Source organism: Protomyctophum parallelum (assembly GCF_964188405.1).
Source record: "Protomyctophum parallelum genome assembly, chromosome: 7".
NCBI lineage: Eukaryota > Metazoa > Chordata > Actinopteri > Myctophiformes > Myctophidae > Protomyctophum > Protomyctophum parallelum.
Genome location: NC_139705.1, coordinates 30,089,853 through 30,110,246, shown reverse-complemented (window position 1 = coordinate 30,110,246; position 20,394 = coordinate 30,089,853). Strand labels below are relative to the sequence as shown.

General features: G+C 41.0%; 1 protein-coding gene across 1 annotated transcript; it reads left to right on the top strand.

Annotated features, from left to right (window-relative positions):
* Positions 1–2,721: 2,721 nt before the first annotated feature.
* Positions 2,722–18,699, top strand: lactbl1a (lactamase, beta-like 1a; the record flags this gene model as incomplete). The annotated part of the gene is made up of 6 exons (XM_083769754.1): positions 2,722–2,824; positions 5,820–5,926; positions 6,302–6,459; positions 8,928–9,148; positions 14,898–15,003; positions 17,721–18,699. 6 exons carry the CDS (start codon positions 2,722–2,724, stop codon positions 18,697–18,699), a joined length of 1,674 nt encoding a protein of 557 aa, XP_083625880.1.
* Positions 18,700–20,394: the final 1,695 nt, after the last annotated feature.

The following is a 20,394-nucleotide window of genomic DNA, read 5'->3' as shown; positions in this document are numbered from 1 at the left end:
GCCTTTAAGGAAGTCCTTTATAAGGCTATCGGCTATGGACCAGAGATAGATTTATTTCCCCCCATATTTGAACCAAGGACTGAAGCACTGCAGATAATGACATTTTGGCAAGTGTCTGACAGTGTGCGGGACCCTTTCTTTGTTTTTCAAAGATACCCTTTTTAAGATTGTTTCATAAGCCCATGTGCAAAAACCAAGACCATCAGCTGCCTGCAGGGTCTTTTGCATTCATGTCATAGACTGACTGATGGGATTTAGCTTTTTATAGTCTAACCACATCAGCAATAAGGTTATTATCAATTCTCCATCATTGTGTGTGTGTGTGTGTGTGTGTGTGTGTGTGTGTGTGTGTGTGTGTGTGTGTGTGTGTGTGTGTGTGTGTGTGTGTGTGTGTGTGTGTGTGTGTGTGTGTGTGTGTGTGTGTGTGTGTGTGGTGTGTGTCTGCTCCTGCTCAACAGTGACAGAGAGAGAGAGATAGAGAGAGCAAGATGAAGTCCGTTGAAGTGCGTGTTAAACTGTAGCACACACTGGCCTCTTGTGGTTGAACTGGAAAGTGCACACATGACCAAGTCACATCAGTTGAGAACTTATGAATATGATTTCCCAATTCAATTGCTTAAACTCTGGCTTAGATCTTTCTGCACGTCTATAAGGAAAAATCTGCCTCACTGCCCAATAGTGGCCCTTAAATAGGGAGAGCCTTCAAGCCTAGCACCTGAGCACGATATCACGGCTGCCATGTTGCTAGCAAGGTGCTAACTAGGTGCAACTTCCCATTGACAGCCCATTCATCCAAACAGAAAAGTCCTATCTGATGTTATTTAACAAGGTCAAACTCACCAACATTGCAGCTGTAGGGAAAGCTTGAATTAATCCTCTTACTATCTGCAAAGTGTTTGTTTAATAAAAATCCACTGTAGACTTGTTATGAGCTACTTCCCGTCAAGAAATTCCTTGCAGACTTTGGAAGCACTCGTTATCAGTAAGGCAACTTCCTGCTGCCCCCTGCATTTTGTGCAAATTCAAAACAGGTGGTACGCAGGGCAGTTGAGTGATATCCAACAAGTACTCCCAAACTCTGACACTTAGGGAAAAAAATCATGCACAGATTTTCTTGACAGGAAGTAGCTCATAATATGTCTACGGTGGATTTTTATGAAACAAAAACTTTACAGATTGGAAGAGGATAATTCAAACTTTCTGTACAGCTGCAATGTTGGCGAGTTTGACGTTGTTTAGGACTTTTCTGTTTGGATGAATGGGCTGTCTATATGGGGTGCTGTGGACTCATTATAGTCCGAAGGTTCAATGCATGTTCGGACTAACAGGACTTCGGATCTATGGGCAGTGTCCCCGTCTATGGGAAGTTGCACTTCTTAGTTAGCACCTTGCTGGCAAGATGGCAGCGGTCTGAATATCGACAAATGTGACCCCAATAACTACAGTTGGATCTGTGCAACCTCTGTATGATGCTCATTGATCAGCCACTGATTGATATTCATTTCCACACAAAATATAATGTTCTCACCAGCACTCTATTTGACAACCAAATAAAACAAAAGCACCCTATTTTGATGTCTTAGAAAAGCCTTTAAATTAAAGAAATAAAATAAATCTATATGTACACTAACTAGTAACAACATGCGGTCAAGATTGGTGAAAAACTGACCAACATCTTATCACTAAGCTAGAGGTTAAACAGGGATGCAGCCTGAATTAGCAAATAAACGTTGCCCTCAATGGCAGCACAGCAGTGACCATGATACTGACATGATACTGACCATGACACTGATCATGATACTGACATGATACTGACCATGGCACTGACATGATACTGACATGATACTGACCATGATTCTGACCATGGTACTGACATGATACTGACCATGACACTGATCATGATACTGACATGATACTGACCATGATACTGACCATGATACTGACATGATACTGACCATGATACTGACCATGATACTGACCATGATACTGGCCATGATACTGACCATGATACTGACATGATACTGACCATGATATTGACCATGATGCTGACACACATGTTGAAGCACTGGGTGAAGCACTTGACCACTGGGAACAACCCAGCTGATGTGAAATGATTTGATTGCTCAGGATAAGGGCTTACCCACTGACACCCTCCTCCTTGCTGCCGCTTTGCAGCCTTCCGTCTCAGGAGATTATGATGTCACGGCGCCTGTGGGGAGAGAATCACCCGTGTATCCCGATGCAAGCCAGGGATCATGGTTAGGATTAAATGCATGTAGGTGGTAGTGAGTGTGTGGGGAGTTGAGTGCTCAGGAACAGCGTCTCTGGAGTCTGAACTCCACCGATGACAACTCTTGCACTGGTGACTCAGGAACCAGGTGATGATGTGAGGCATTTTTCTTCTTTTCCCCCCTCTCAGGTGAGTCCGTTTTAGTGGTAAATTTAATCTCGGTTTCAAAGTGAATTTCAAGAGGTAGTAGTTTGAGAAAGCTTTTTCTTATGTTGTAATTTGTAGTCAGAATGAAATGTATAATATTTTAGTAAATGAGAAATGTGTAAATATGATGGCTTCTGAGTTTAAAAACACACCTAAACTCGTGAACGTGGGGCTGCCCATGAAGAAAATGGACAGTGAATTATAGATAGTGGATTCATTGCTCTCTGTATATAATGTTATCCACTCCTTCTTTGTAGCCTCCTGCTATTGTCCAAAGTGGGAAGATGAAGGTCAAATGGACCAAGCTGGGTATGGTGGTCTTCTTTCTGATCTCTGTGGTCATGACTGGTTGCTTCATATGGCAGTATCGCATGCCAAAGATGATAGGTAAATTACTCCCTCACACCATGTTTACCTACTGCACGCGCACACACGCACACACACACACACACACACACACACACACACACACACACACACACACACACACACACACACACACACACACACACACACACACACACACACACACACACACACACACACACACACACACACACACACACACACACACACACACACACACAGACTTAGCTCCTGTGCGGGTTCCTTTAAAACAAGCAATCATACACTACTGAGGTCCCAGTAACAAACCTGGAGCACATAAACTGTTCCCCCAGCTCACTGAATTTCAGGGCTTTGGGGTTTACCTTTTTGAAGCTGACAAGAACCACTTTTTGACATTGGCTTCCTTAGCGTCTTTAGTGTAATTGCTCGTTTGCAGGGGCGGCAGTGGGATGGGATTACACAAAGCTGGACGTTGTCACAGCGAGGATTACCATTCCCTTTAGAGCAGGCATTAGCAGGTAGTACTGTACTGTAGATTCTGGAACTAGATATCTGACACTAGACCTTTAAGGAACTAGTCGACTACTCAACTAGTTGACTAGTAAATCCACTAGTCGACCTTGTTGGTACTAGTTGATAAGGAAAAAAAATAAAACGTTTTTTTCCCTTCTCTCTCCCTGTTTTTGTAGGCCTCGAGATCAGATAGATCATAGTTATTTAGTTACGAGTGTACACCGTTTTTGTACAGCTATTATAAAAAAAATACATAATAGGTAGGCCTAGTTAAACAACTAGTCGACTAGTAAACTAGGCAACTAGTAAAAATCACTAGAAGTGAAAGGCCTAGGCCGGGGTATCTGCTATATGAATGTCCCACTCTCTTGCTCGCCATTGCAGTCAGTAGACTCACTTCCAATTTTCTGCCGGACTCATCTCCTCAGACTCCCCCTCACCCCCTATAGCACTTCACTCTCCCTGTACCCCTTCCTTCTGCCTCAATTGATGCTACGGTAGCAACTGACCAAGAGATGCCTCGATCGTTCTCATGTATTTGTTACTTATAGATTACCATAGTTTTTCTGGTAATGGTAAGAATGTAATTTAGATGGCATATTTATTTTAGACAGATGCATGTTCTTGCAATCCTAGTTTATTGCATTACACTGCCTCTCTGCATTCTATGCATGCGATTGTATTTACCTTGCTTATTGAAAGTCGCTCTGGATAAGAGTCTGCTAAATGCCTAAATTGACAATTGTAATTGTATCGCCAATTAATATGTGACAGAATCCAGCAAAAAGGCCCTCAACTCTACTTTTCCATTTTTCAGATTTTTACAGATTATTAAAGTACAGAATGTAAGCTTTCATATGATGTATCATTCATGGACAATAATTGAAGGAGATATAATCATTTTAAAATGATTGGGGCCTTTCACCCTAAGCTGAGAATATATATGAATGAATTATAGTCTATCAACAAATGCATGTTTCTCATACAATGTTGTAGGTAGTAGATCTGCAAAATAACTAGTGTCTGTCAAATATAAGTGTAGTGGAGTAAAAGTACAACATTTTCTTCTGACATGAAAATGTAAAAAAAAAAGGTTGAAATTGTACTTAAAGCTGCTATAAGCATAAGCAAGAATATGTCAACATTTTTTTGTTGCAGACAGCCAGCAATGAGTAAAACGCTCCCAAAAATGTAGTCTCTGTGACACATCTATAGGGGCTGTAATCTGCATTCAAAGATTTTCCTAGAAGCTTTGTCATTGGTCGTTTCGCCTGTCTACTTCCTAATTGGTTAGTCATTGATGTGAATTTATTTACTATAATAGTTCTCTGTTTGAATGGTAAAGATTGCGCAAATAAATGGAGACAGAAATGTTGTCAAACTATCAAGGTGGGATTCCCAGTGAGATATACCATTACAATAATACATGGAAAAGTCACATGCAATTTGGAGATATAGCCCAACAAGTCTAAATCCAAAATGACGAGGGGTATAAATCACACTGACTAAACAGAAAATGACTGCTTAAATAAAAACTGAGTTTCTCAATGACGTCGTCTGGGTCGAGGGTCTGCCCTTAAAGAAACCTAACTTACTGACCAACCAGAGAGCTCAGGCCTGCCTGTCATTCTAGAGTGACAGAACAGTTTCTTGCACAGAAAATATCTGATTCACAACTTGAGTGATCCAAGACTAAATTTATTTATAATGTACACCGAACCTTATAATATATTGACTTATAATATGCTAAGAATGAAATGACAGATGAAAATGATTCCTGTAACCAAATAAAATCTATGCAAACCAATAAGTTATAACATGACAACTGAAGAATAAAGTGTTTCTTAATGGACTTAGTGACAACTGACTGACTATACTTTGTATACTGTAGAAGTGAGTAATAATAGTTAACTATAGAGAATAGATTAAGTAAGCGAGATATTTAGGTGAACGGATTATTTTAAGATGACAAAGACCATTGAGAGCAGCCGTAAAGGGCTTGACATTAAATATTAAATAACACCTATGCTTGGAGGGAAGATTTATACAGAAAGTATTTGTGGATAGTTGAACAGCTGTGAATCTGGTTGACCATACAAGCACCTACTGTAAGTAAGACCGGGGGTTGAAAACACACTGCTGATCAGTGATCTCACCACTGAGCTATGGAACCTCAGCGTTTGAGGGTTTGAAAAAGGACACTTCTGGCTGAAACGATGTGAATGAGCTTGACAGAGATACATCATAATTTTCCGACCAATGACAAAGCTTCTAGGAACATCTAGATGTGTCACAGAGACTAATTATTTTGGGGGAGCAGTCTATCCATTGCTGGCTGTCTGAATACAAAAAATAAAAAATAAAAAGGTCATTAAAGTTTTGACATATTACTTTGCTTATAGCAGCTTTAAGTAAATTAACGTAGTTACTATCCACGCCTGTATGATATATACCTTATATGACTGATTTGATATGATAATGATTTACAGTGTAAATCATGTGCTGTTCCATCTGCCTGCAGAAGTGACTGTAACAGAGGAGGTGAACCAGGAACCAATGTGCCCTCGCTTCCCCGAGCCTGTGCGAATTCAGCACCCCATCAGTGCGCTGAAGGAGGCCTTAGAACAGGTACGTGGAATGGTGTTTCCTAGAACAGTCTCAAACGGTTTAATGTAAAACTTTTCTTTTTTAAACAAATTAAATTAATGTATTGTGTGGCTGCAAGGACCCATCTGAACATATTTTGTGTCAGGTATTCCCAGAAGAGAACATTTATGTAAATAGTTTTTCTAAATTGTTCAAATAGTCTGAAACTTTCAAGGTTTTTCAAAAATAATTCAGTGAGCTGCTATTTCTTGCCTTTCAAAACCATTCAATATTATTGATTATAAGAATATAAAAACACAACAAAAAGGATAAAGTAGTAAATACATTAATAACAAAAATAATAATTAATTACATATAGTTTCCTTTCTTTTGTATTTTGTTTATATTCCACAACAGGTAGATGCCCTCTTGAGAACAAGCATTGACAAACGCCAGCTACCAGCAATATCTGCCATTGTGGTTCTGAATGATTCTGTTCTGTGGAATGGACATTTTGGCAAGAGGAATGGAAGTGATCGCTCTTCACCTCCACCCAATGAATACACTGTGTACAGGTGAGCTGTCTGTCTGTCTGTCTGTCTGTCGTATCATTAAACACAGAGGGCAGACAGTTACACACACACACACACACACACACATGCACACGCACACACACACACACACACACACACACACACACACACACACACAATCTCAGCTAGGAGTTCGCTGCAGTATATCCACTGCCTTGTATCAGTTAACCCATGAAACAATCAAATATAGTACCACACATCCAGGCAAATGTCGCTGCAGGCCGCCTAATTCTTATACGTTAGAATTAACAGATATGTTATTATTTACAAAAGGCTTTAGCTGGAGTCAGAGCTGAGCTTATGGATTACTGCAGCCATCTACACCAAAGCCTTGGTCATTTAGCACAGTTACTGTACATATAGTGGATCATATGACCACGCACACTCACACAGACTGAAGCACTTACTTAAATTGAGGCGTCACATTTCCGGCGGGGCAGTAGAGATGTTGCATGCTGATAAATCAATTTAAATGTATTAAAATGAGTATCATAATCCGAGTTGTACACATTATCTAACGAGTTGTACACATTATCTAACGCCAAACAATTTAATTATGGCAAAGTGGCTTTTGTCCTGATGGAAAATAAAGCCTATAAAAATTGGAGGGTAATGTTGGGTTTTTTGGGGTTTTTTTCTTCACTTTTTAACATATTAAAGGGTTAGTTTAAACCCTTTTAATAAAAGCTGTAGCCTAGGAAATACTTGGCATTAATATAATTGTTGCAAAGGTATTAATTGATTGCCCGAGTCCTGTGGTGGGAGTTCTGCTCATGGTTTTGGTGAAATATTAATCCATTTAGACTCAAGGACGATTCTACAAATGTCTTCTATATCCTGCGTTTTCTGAAAAACCTATGTTTCTATGTCAGTGGTTCTCAAAGTTCTTTATGTCAAGGACCCGAAAAACTATATGTAATTGGCCGCCGACCCCCATCTTAAAATATTTTGTTCCATGGACCTGGATTTTTCAAAAATAGCAGATTGAGGCCCAGGCCGTAGCGTAACGGTCTGGGCACCGGACTGGTAATCCAGTCGCAGTGTGCCGCGGGTTCGACTCCCGGACCCGACACGGCCTTTACTGCATGTCATCCCCCCATCTCTCTCCCGTTTCCTGTCAGCCTACTGTCTGTCCCTTCAAAAATCAATAAAAGGCGTAAGCCGCAAAAATATATAAAAAAAAATAAAAAAAAAATAGCAGATTGTAGATCTGCTAGTTTTCCATAGCTAAAGTATAACATAATGCTTAAAACACCAAAAGGGGTTCCCGTCCTGAATGGAAGTAGTTCCGGTCATTTTTTGGGGACCACTCATTAATAATAAATACATTAATTATTAGGTTTGTCTCAATAAGCCTTTAATTAATGCTTATTGGTGTAGTTTCAGAAATCCCTAATTAATAATAATTATTACTATTATTAGAGGAAGCTTAGAGGGAACCGGGCTTTTGCAGTCGCAGCTCCCAAGCTCTGGAATGAGCTGCCTCTGCACATAAGACAGGCCCCCACTCTTCAGGTGTTTAAATCACGCCTCAAGACATATTTTTATTCTTTGGCTTTTCCTAGCACAGTATGAGCTTTTTGATGTTGAAAGTGACACTGTGTACTATGTTGTTTGTTTTTAAATGAAGTTGTGATTTTTATTATTTTATTGTAAAGCACTTTGGAACAACTTGTTGTTATTTAAATGTGCTATAGAAATAAAGATGGTATGGTATGGTATGGTATTACAAATACAGAATTAATATATTAGTAATATTTATGCTAAGAAGCAACCAATTAATCATAATACCTTAATATGAAGTGCTAGTATTTAATACAGATAGAAAAAGTTCAAAAAGTGTGTGGAGACTTTTCCAATATGAAAAAGGTATTCATTTTATAATTGATGTTGCCCAAGGACACATATATTCAGTGATTTCACTCAAAATACCCTAGGTTTCGTTTTTGGCTGGGACCTAAGCCTTTCGTCCAATCAGGATAGAGAGTCAAAAACTAAACCTAAGGTTTTTTGACCCCCAGGGGTTAACTGGGGACAGGGAGGAACTCCTTATATGGTCAGCACACTCTATAGTAGAGAGGATTATCACAACAAAACAAAAAAATAAGTGATATTTGAATTAAGTGAAATCACTGAATATACCTTTAACTCCCAGCTCAGTGGCCTTGTGGTGTGGTTAGAGTGTCCGCCCTGAGACTGGGAGGTTCAATCCCCGGCCGGGTCATACCAAAGACTCTAAAAATGGGACCCAGTGCCTCCCTACTTGACACTCAGCATCAAGGGTTGGATTGGGGGTAAGTCCTTCCGACATACTAGCGTCATGTCCAGGGGGTGTACTTGTACATCAAGCTGCCTCACGCTACAGAAACAGGGCCATGGGGCCCTATGGTCCCATGGCTCGGCAAGGCTACTTACTTAAGGACAAATATTTGTATCCTCTCCAACTGCAGGATTGCTAGCGTCTCCAAGATCTTTCCAACCCTGATGCTGTACAAACTGTGGGAGGAAGGAAAGGTGCAGTCCTTGGATGACCCATTGGAGAAATATGCCCAAGACTTTACCATAAAGAACCCACTGGGGGGAAGCCAGGGCCCAGAACCCATCTCTGCCAGGGCCCTCGCAGCCCGTTTCCCATCCCTCACCCTACGCCGCATGGCCAGTCAGCTCTCTGGTAAGAATTATACCAAACATGATGTTTTTTATGTCACATGATTCCAACACAGTAAAATCCCCCAGACAGACAGCGCTGAGTGTACAAATCGAGCAAAATGCTCCTGTGACTCTAAGTAGACTGTTTGCAAGGCCAGCCTGTTCTGTTAATTGCCAGGTGAGGATATTACAGTGAAGATGGGGGACTGGGAATTAAAACAGTAATTAAAATGACTGATATGGAATACACTGAGTGCTTCTTCCGTGCAACTTCATACCAACAATTTTATTTTTATTTTTTCACTGTTTTGTTTATTCAAGACTCAGGGTATACAGTAAATCAAACAAAATTACAGTATATGCGACACACCCATACGGAACATATCAAAGAAATAACATGTACATATATAAATGTTGTGAGCACCATACACAAAATATTGTGGCAGCATCAAATAAAATAAATAAAATAAAAAGTTGCATAGTCCTACAGTATGCTAACATGGAAGCGACACTGATAACAACATAACCTGAACCAAGTTTTAAAACAAAAACAAGACAAACATACGACAAGACAAGACAAGACAAGACAAGAAAACATGGCATGGTCATTGGTCACCCTTTCAAAACACAATGGACGTGGCAGTGCATCCACACATGGCTCCTAATAATAAATATACTGAACAACCCAGCTACGTCGGGAATCTAGCATGCTAATACCAACAATTATTATTGATATGATTATTATCACTGTGATGGCGAATGAGGTGAATGGGGTCTCAAACCAGGTATTGAGTATTGACTCCACTCCACTACGCTCTCTGTTAAGGACATGGCTCCTCATCTCCCAGTATAGCATTTTACTTGACCCCGGCTTACATGAATAAAGAGATAAGCTATTATTAGTAAAGGGCTTGTTGTGGCTAAAGATAAAGCTAATCATCCCTCTGGCCTGTTTGCCTCTCAGACTGGACTGGCAGGATTAAAAGAGGTGGTCAGGACAGGAGAAACCCTAGAGGGTGGCGTGGCCATTTGTAAGGACATCCTGAGTATTCATTTAACTCTGAGTTATGGAACCGGAAGAGTCAACCCTCAGAGTCAACGTCACAGGTTCAGCTTAAAGGGAAGGGAATCACCTAGCCAGTAGGACCAATAGAGAGAAGGGAACCACTTAGCCAGTAGGACCAATAGAGAGAAGGGAACTACTCAGACGATTATGTCAGCCAAGTTGGCACGATTCTTATTTCTTACGTAGAGTTCTAGAGGTGATGGAAGGTTTCCACTGACATTGGTCTCGTAAAAGTCAAATTAGTCGTCTTGTCCTTAGAAATAATCACAAACAATAGACAGTTGTGATATAGAATAACCAAACTAGAAATGGACTCTCTCGAGATGCCAACTTGCGCCTTGCACACAAGTAGGCCATGTACAGTATGGCCTAATTGTGCGCAAGCAGAGGACACCATGAAGTGCGCTCCTAAAGCTCTCTGCTGCTGTCTGCGTACGACTGCTGCTCTGAGTCCCTATAGAGCTCTCTGTCTGGGTACGACTGCTGCTCTGAGTCCTAGAGCTCTCTGCTGTCTGGGTACGACTGCTGCTCTGAGTCCTAGAGCTCTCTGCTGTCTGGGTATGACTGCTGCTCTGAGTCCTAGAGCTCTCTGCTGTCTGGGTATGACTGCTCTGAGTCCTAGAGCTCTCTGCTGTCTGGGTACGACTGCTGCTCTGAGTCCTAGAGCTCTCTGCTGTCTGGGTATGACTGCTGCTCTGAGTCCTAGAGCTCTCTGCCTATACGACTGCTTCTCTGAGTCCCTATAGAGCTCTCCGTCTGGGTATGACTGCTGCTCTGAGTCCTGCTGTCTGTCTGGGTACGACTGCTGCTCTGAGTCCTAGAGCTCTCTGCTGTCGGTACGACTGCTGCTCTGAGTCCTAGAGCTCTCTGCTGTCTGGGTACGACTGCTGCTCTGAGTCCTAGAGCTCTCTGTTATTCTAAATCCTTTAGACCCGTTATTGACCTTAGACCAACCTTGGTACCTTAGTTACGTCACCAAGAATGGTGGTCCCTTATTGGCTGTTGGAGGACACTGACATACATACATACCCCGACATACTTCATCAAAGTAGACATACTTCATCAAAGTATGTCATGTTGGTGTCCTCCAAGCTTGTACCAACCTCGAAACGTACTTTAGTTACGTCATCAAGAACAGGGTCCCTTTATTGGCCGGTGGAGTACACCGACAAAGGTCCTAACCTGACCAGGCCCGGGAGAAGTACTTTACATTTTCGCGCATTTTCACACGAAAAAGTGGCTTTTACTTTCCCTCTCCACACGCAAGCAACTTGAAGCAAGTTATATGAACAAACTGACAAAACGCATTATAAAGAGGCATAGGCCTATTTAGGCTACACATGACATTGGCAAGGCGCCGATATCAAAACAAAACATAAACTAGAAAATTTGCAATTTAAAAAGATTGCAGAGTGTGGTTGCCGCAGTGGCTTACATATGCCCCTCCCACTAATATTGCCAGCCAATTACAATGTCGCGTCACCCCTGTGATCATGCGTAAGTAATTCGGAGGGGATTTAACCCCCGAAATTCATGTTTTTGCGACAAACGGTTACATTTGTCGCATTTGCGGCGCCCCCTATGGATGAACTTTTAGAACTTGGTTGATTGAACCACCCCGGACATGTGATTCAAATTTGGGATGGATTGGACATTCCGTTCGTGATTTATGGCATTCTTTGTGATATAAGCCCCTCCTACTAACTTCGGACAACGATTACGGCCGAACGATATGCACTATCAAAATTCCGCCATTCGAGTTTTCATCGGAAAGGTCCAGAGATCACGTGTACAGATTTTTGTGAGATTTGGACAACATATGTAGGAGGAAAAGCAAAAAGTGTGTTTTGGACAAAATTCAAATTTGCAGGATTTTTTTCCCTGACGGAAATGGGCGTGGGCTATATGTGGAAATGCATCATGACCCAAGGAATCCATGGAAAAAGAAAATTTGATTTTATGACTTACGGTTCAAGAGTTATAGGGAAAAACGTAAAGTGGGCTGTTATAGCGCCACCATGAGACCGACTGATGTAATTCCTTTTCAATTAATTTTCATAATTATTATGAACCTCCCTCCCAAGTCTAATATGGCGCTTACGGTCTCCAATGGAATAATACTTACATTTAGTCTTCGATTTCCCCATTATAAGTCTATGGAGAACTAATTAATTAATATCAATTAAACTATACAAGCACACGATTCCCGATGAAGCCGGTCAATTTGACATATGGCTCGAGTGTGTGCGGCAACTGTGTGAGGAGTAGTGCGTCAAAGTATCCTCATTTACAGTAACTAGAGTCTGGTTGCCCTTCGGGGCAACCAGACTAAATTATAGGCCTATACAACAGCGCGCTCTCTAAATGTTTGTAGCCTATGTCTTTAAATGTTTTTGATGAATTGAACAATGTGGACCCTGTTGTAAACAAGTGTAATGCTTAATTGGGTCGTCCACTCACAGTTGACAGTCTTTGTATTGAGTTTGTGCTTAAAATGTACTGTAAATTCTACAAACTGTTAATAAATATTTCAATCAATCAATCAATCGCTTGGGCTCGGCGACCCGGGTGTTGTACTGTATGGTCATCATCATTCATCATAGATCACTCCCTAATATCCAACATTAAATTGCAGCAGCATTCAGCAGTTCAGTTGGCACGGCGGCCATAGTAATTAGTAAATACTATATTATTTCTCACTGTAATAGTGACTATTAGAGAAATAATATAGTTAAATAGAAAATGCTTTACCTTAAACCCCAAATGTGCTCTTGCGCTCCGGGGTGGTTAATTCCCTCATCATGGCATGAACACCGCTGCTGGTGCTGCTGTTGTTGTTTTTGTCCACCTCCTCCTCCGACAACAACTCCACGACAACGTCCACTTCAACGGTAGTAGCAGTGGCACTCGTCCGAGTTGTCCCCTGCTGAACACTGCTGCTGCTGCTGCTGCTGCTGCTGCTGTTGTTGTTATTATTGTCCTCCTCCTCCGTCGTTGACGACAACTCCACGACATGTCCTCTTCTACTTTAGCACTCGTCCCCTGCTGAACACTGCTGCTGGTGCTCATGAAGGGTTCATGAACTAGACTTGATTTGGGCTTGGGGCCCAAGCCCATCACTCATTATCTTCTGAGCCATGTTGACAACAACAACACACACACACACTGTCAGGCTGACCGGAGAAATTCAAATTTGTGCGCGGCACTGCGCGCCCCGTGCGTAAAGGTAACCGGAAATAGCGTCAGAGACGATGATATATATATATATATATATTATATATATATATATATATATATATATATATATATATATATATATATATATATATATATATATATATATATAATATATATTATATAATAATTGTATTCTTAAACTACACTACAGGTGTGATTCTTTTATATATATATATATATATATATATATATATATATATATATATATATATATAAAAGAATCACACCTGTATCTGTATCTACAGGTGTGATTATTTTATATATATATATATATATATATATATATATATATAAAAGAATCACACCTGTAGTGTAGTTTAAGAATACAATTTATGTTATCCTCCAACTAGTCCACTTTTTATTTATATAAATAACGTGACATTGTTATTATTCATATAGGCCTATATATTTCTTTTTAATTTCCTTTTTTTTTTTTTTATCTTTTCCCCCCTCCTGTTCGAGGGGGGGCTGTGCATGGGGGGAGGGGGTGCTTCAGCCCCTGCAGCACCCCTACTTCCCTCAGCCATGAACCTGACACTGCAAGTAGGAATAAGTGGCTTGCTTCACATTTGTTTCACAAAATTGTGAACTTGTTGTGAACTCAATACCGCCCCATCTGGCGGAGTCAGGTGATGCAAGGTTACCTAGTCTAGGCACTGGCAGGGGCAGGGCTTTTACCCTCTTTGAAATCTGAACCCAAAGACAGTGGCGGTATTCTTTTTAAAGGTATATTCAGTGATTTAACTTAATTCAAATATCACTTCTTTTTTTGTTTTGTTGTTATAATCATCCCTACTATAGAGTATGCTGACCATATAAGGAGTTCCTCCCTGTCCCCAGTTAACCCCTGGGCCCTGGGGGTCAAAAAAACGTAGGTTTTCGCTTTTGCATCCAGAATGCCTCTGATGATTTCATGTTGAGGGAATCAGCAGCTGTGTGCCCTAGGCCAAATGTATCCACACTTTTCCTGGGCTGTGTGCTCCAGTTCCTGTTGATTTCATTGGATATCATTGGTCATCTGACCAGTTTCATTGGCTTTCATTGGATCAAATCGACAGGAAGTGGAGCACACACAGCCCAGGAAAAGTGTGGATACAAAGCAGCCCTTGACTTGTTTCTTCTTTTATGATTATGTATGATAAAGTGTACATTAAGTAGGCCTATATTTGGCCAGCCACCTCTTTTTTTATATATCTTTTATAGAGGGACAGACAGTAGGCTGACAGGAAATGGGGGAAGGAGATGGGGGAGTGACATGCAGTAAGTCCGAAGTCGAACCCACGGCACACTGCCAGACTCGGACTACCACCTCTAACATGTCCATTGACTACATATAAGAACTTATTTTTTCTCTCTTTTTTTCCCCTCAAGAATATGAATATTCATTTTTAATGAAGACATTTCTTCCCCACAGGATGAGGTCAGTTTGCTATAGTTGTACTACTAAAGTGGAATGTTTTTTTTTCAGGGTTACCCAGAAGACTAAGGGCCACCAGTCTCCTTTGGGATGGAGACACGCAGGCAGCCCTGGACTTGTTGCAGGATGATGTCCTTGTTGCAGATCCAGGCACCAAGTAAGACTCGTCATTTTAAAAATACTTTAAACCACTTAATGCCTAAGCCTAGTAGCCAAAAAGTGAACCCGGACATTTTGAGTACACCAACGTTTTATGTTAGAAATGTTTAGTATGGGTCCCCAGCATGTAGAAACTGCCGGATGCTAACTTGCATATGTACCGGTATGCAATTTTCATAATTGACATAATATCTGACCATACCATTAACAACCTATAGAAGGCAAAATATTCAAAATTTCATTATGCTTTATCTAGCATGTGACGTGTCAAACTAGGGGGTTTTCATGATGCTGAATCCATTCCAAGCATTAGTTTTGCAAAAAAAACACTCATTGGGCTTAAAACGGCCATGCCCACTTGTGCTGACATCATCAATTTGTGCATGACGGCATTGGCCGTTTTTAGCCCAATGAGTGTTTATTTGCAAAACTAAGGCTTGGAATGGATTCAGCATCATGAAAACCCCATAGTTTGACATGTCACATGCTACATGAAGCATGATGAAATTTTGAATATTTTGCCAACATTATTGACTGATAATGTTGAGAGCAGATCTACAAGCTAGCAATGTGACACATTGCAACAAGTTAATTGTGAGCTTGTAGATTTTCTCTGGGTCTTTTGTAATCTTTGGAATGTTTTGCCCAAAAAAGGGACGTTGAGGTTGAAAGTTGGTAAACTGTATGTTAAATTAAGTATTTGTCAGGCAAACAAAGGAGGGAGCGCACACCTGTGTTGATGAGGTGCTGACCACGGCAGAGATTATGTTGGGAAGGATGAGGACACACCGTTCTTATATCACCACGATGAATTTTTTTTAACAGAAACTTAATGCACACATGTGTGTGCTTTGTTTAGTGTACTTTTCTGGGGTGGATAATTACCCAATACTGACCCATGGCCAGAGAACATACTATATCAATTCAATATAATATAAGTTAATTGTGCACATTCCTTTTTACTACTACACTACAACTACAATATAAAAAAAAAAAAAACATATTTCTGGGACACACTGAGAAATATATACATACATGATGGCCGCAAACAGGATCTACGAGCTTGTAGATCTGCTATTTCTTTTAAATCATGAAAATGTGGGCGCAAAACTTTGAATATGTATTCTTTCAGAACGAACGTTTTTAGCTCAAATATTTGCTTCTTGGGGGTCCCTGGAACAACATATCAGATTGGGGTCGTGGCCAAATTACATTTAAGTTTTGGGGTTCCTTCACATTAAATAGTTTGAGCACAAACATAGGTTTTTATGAAAACTGTCATGAATCAGAAGATTTTTTTTAAAATGTTGACCTTAATGGATTAATACATGTTTGCATCGAGTTGTGCGGCCTCAATGCCTCATCCTCCTCAACAAAATAACTATTAATCGTGGTATACACATGTCATCATACACCTAACTATTAATCGTGACATACACATGTCATCATACACCTAACTATTAATCGTGACATACACATGTCATCATACACCTAACTATTAATGGTCCATAATAACATGGGAAAATGTAACGTTTGGGTTCAAATGTATTTGGGAAAATGTAACATTTTGGTTAAAAGTTATAGCTAAAGATGGATACATTTGTATTTATGTGTCACTCCTCAAACCACAGATCATGCAGAGTGAAGTGCATTAGGATAGTATGGATTATAAATTGATGTTGTGAAACACAGCCTAAAAGCTCCTCCCTCGCTATACCTTCCAAACCGCCCCGGAAAGCCCACCTGTGCAGGATAGCCTTCCCGAGTTGACTTAGATTTTAACTCACTTTGAATGTTTTATTGCTTTTTAAAATTTCTTCACACATCTTTGATTAGGCTATACTTCGAAAAGCGCTATATAAATCCCAGATATTATAAAGATTACTATAAAATACTACGCAAGGTCACATTGTTAACAATCATACAGTTTGTTATCAAAACAGATACACATAGTTCACACACAGCGAGCAATAACATGGATTTATGATTCAGTCATACTACTGTTTCAAAGGGTACAGAAACATATATCAGCTGAGGCGATAGTGTACCTGATTATTAGCACAGTTTATTAGCCCCTGGTTTATTTATTAACTGAATTAATTTCAGTTCATCTGTCTCTGACAACGTTAACATGCTATAAATCATTTCTTGAACAGACTAATGCGGGCAATGTATGTAAATAGAGAAGAGAATGTGTCATAAAATCCAGCCATATATTTACTCAAATGTCATCTGGGAACCAATCTCAATCTGTAATACAGCCATTATTACAAACACTTCACATTTTCATACAAACATCCGTATTGTGGAGAAAACCTTTGCTGAAAATAGCAGATCGACAAGCTCACAATGCGACGCAGTGCATCATCGCCTTGTGGGGTTTTAGTGGTTAAGGCAGTTCAGTATATTGTTCTATATGTAGGCCCACCTATCACATTTATTTCCCAGAGTATGTTCTGGTCTATGTGATCGAACATTTATACTTGTGGCTAAGGTGGCAATATGAATTATGAACCAGACAACATGTGTTACCTGTAACAGCCATGTTTGGCGGCAGAGTTTGTCCATGATTGACACCTTGCAACCTCCTTCAGAAGGCCACTTCAGTGTGCTTGTGGTGTTTGGTATGACTAATAATCAGCACAGGTTTCTCAGTCCTTTTATCAAACCCGCCGTCACTCAGCTGTGATAACGATTCTTATTCTCCTCCCTCAGATGTCACTACAGCAATGTGGCCTTTTCCCTGTTGGCCAACGTCTTGGCCCCGGCGGTGACGGGCTCGGACTACGAGAGCTGGGTGGCAGAGAACGTTCTGCGCCGTCTGGGAATGGAGGAGACGGGTTTTGACATCACGCCAGCCGTTCAGCGCAAGATGGCCACGGGGGTGTACAGCAGCGGACAACCGGCTCCCCTCTACAACCTGGGCTGGTACCGGCCCGCGGGGCAGATGTACTCCACGGCTGTCGACATGGCCAAACTGACCATGGCTCTCCTGGGGGCCTACAGCAAGCCCCTGCTCCAGCAGGAGTCCCTCAAGACTATGTTGACCCCCATGTTCCGCTGCCACAGTGGCTACTTCGCCAATGCCACCGGCACGCCCTGGGAGATCAACGAGCAGCTGGGCTACGACGTGCTGAGGAAGGACGGGGATATGGACGGCTATGCCGCCACCCTCTCTCTGGTCCCGCGCCTCAAGCTGGGCCTTGTGGTCCTGATGGCCGGAGTGCGGCCGAAGGACCAGGACGTGGTGCGCGAGGCCTACAGCCGCATCATCCCCGCCGTGGAGGCGGCCTTCAGGGAAGCTCGCCGCACGCTCAGGCCGCCGCCCAACCCGACTCCATACTTGGGTTTTTTCACTTACAGGAACATGACGTTCTACCAAATCAAGGCGGATTCGGACGGGGTGCTGGTCATGCAGCAGTTTGGCCCGCAGGTGGACAGTGCCGTGCCGGCCAAATACCGGACCATCCGTCTGGACTTCCTCCAAGAGAGAGTGTTCAAGGTTGTGTTTGAGGGCCAGTACCCCTGCAAACTGAAGGTCAACAGCGCCTCAGTGTCGCTGGAGGCGCAGGACAGACAGCTCTTCAACTTCTACCCGTTCAACAAGAAAGGCTTGTCACCGGGGTTCGACTCTCCGGGACTCAACACTTACCGGGTGAACCGAATACCTCGTAGACCATTTTTTACTCAATGAGGCTACTATTGTTTCCATTGAGCAAATGTAAGACTGACAGACTTTGAATAAATGAGTGACACTGGACTCGCCCTTACAAATGCCTATATTTGAATGTGGCTTATGAACGGAAAGTGATGGTGTGACTGTGAATGTTGTTTTTATACAGTGTCATATCGGGATGTTCTTTGTGTGCTGAGGCTAATGAATTTATATGGACTCATTACTTCTATATATTTTACTTCCTGATGATTATAATAATGCTTTTTATCATTCAGTTTAGTCTCTTGTTAATCTTCAGCTAAACCCAAACACAACATTTGTGTGTTCTATGAATATGTTTACCAAGTAGAGGTTAGACATTGTGAACCGTCCTTTAAGTGCCTAAAATGCATCCTTGCAAGAGAAAAGAATCCAGGTGCGATTGTTTAAGCTCTGCAGGTGAAATGTCAAGTGCTAATCCATCTATTTAAGTCACCAACACTGAAATAAACCAGTGACGTTGCACTGCTTAGCCTAAGCACTGCAGTAAGCATTGGTGACAGTGTTGTAAGTCTGTATGACACAAAATACTGGAATAATGAATATAAAGCTCATACTTGAAATCTATGTTTGTCATTTAATTCACATTATAGCTACATCTTAAAATGTGTGTTTCTAGCCCCGCATTTTCACATTATAGACAAATAACAGGACGTTTGCCCAGTATCCACTCAATTGAGATTTCTGTTGATCAATACGGCATAAATAATTTGGGCTGTTCACAGCTGTAATGATTAAAAAGGCGACCATCTCTAAGGCATCTAGAAGTCTACATATAATCCCTTTTGGGCGGTGGGCGATTCATTGCGAGACGCAGGCACGGAAAACACATGCCAACACAACAGTGATATGTTACCATGCATTCTGAAGTATATTACACACACAGAGTAATATATACAGTAGATCTATGACGTCCCTAGTAGATTATGGAAACTATGATAAGAACAGAATGAGCAGAACCACGCCTGCATCTCATATACAGTAGGCCTATTGTACGTACAGTCAGTCCCTCTGATACAGTAGTAGACATGGTTATCAATATGCTTATGCAGAACTATATGTGTCATCTGAGTCAGGCAGCTGATGCCGTATTACAACAACAGCTACAGGAGCATGTACACAAGAATATGTGTGTACATATTCTTATAGTGTGTGTACAGTACATATATAGTAAAATCCTCAGTGTTAATTCAGAATCAACTTTATTATCACAGGTTTACAGGTCTTAAAATTGACCCAAATAGGTCACTGAATATAATTTGGTGTGGATTAAACTCTCTCCTGTGTAGTATAACAGAGTAGTAGTAGCCTTACATATACTGTAGAGCCTTAAATAATAAATATAGCCCCGAAGCAATATGTTTCTGGGTGAAGAAGACATAGAGCAGTAATTGTTTGGTTCCTCATGCGGTACACCCTCATTTAACAAATGTCTTAAAAACAGGTCACCTGAATTTTCCATTTTCACTACGATGGTAGAATGCAATGAAAATGTGACTGATTATGTTTCTGTAATTAGCCTCCTGATTCCATATTCCTGACACATAATTTGGCCAAAATATAAATATTTGACAGGAGAAACAGAAAGGCATGAATTACGCAATAAATAAGAATAAAGAATATGAGTGTGGTTGAAAAATGGGTCAACACTCCTGACTTAACTTGAGTAATGAA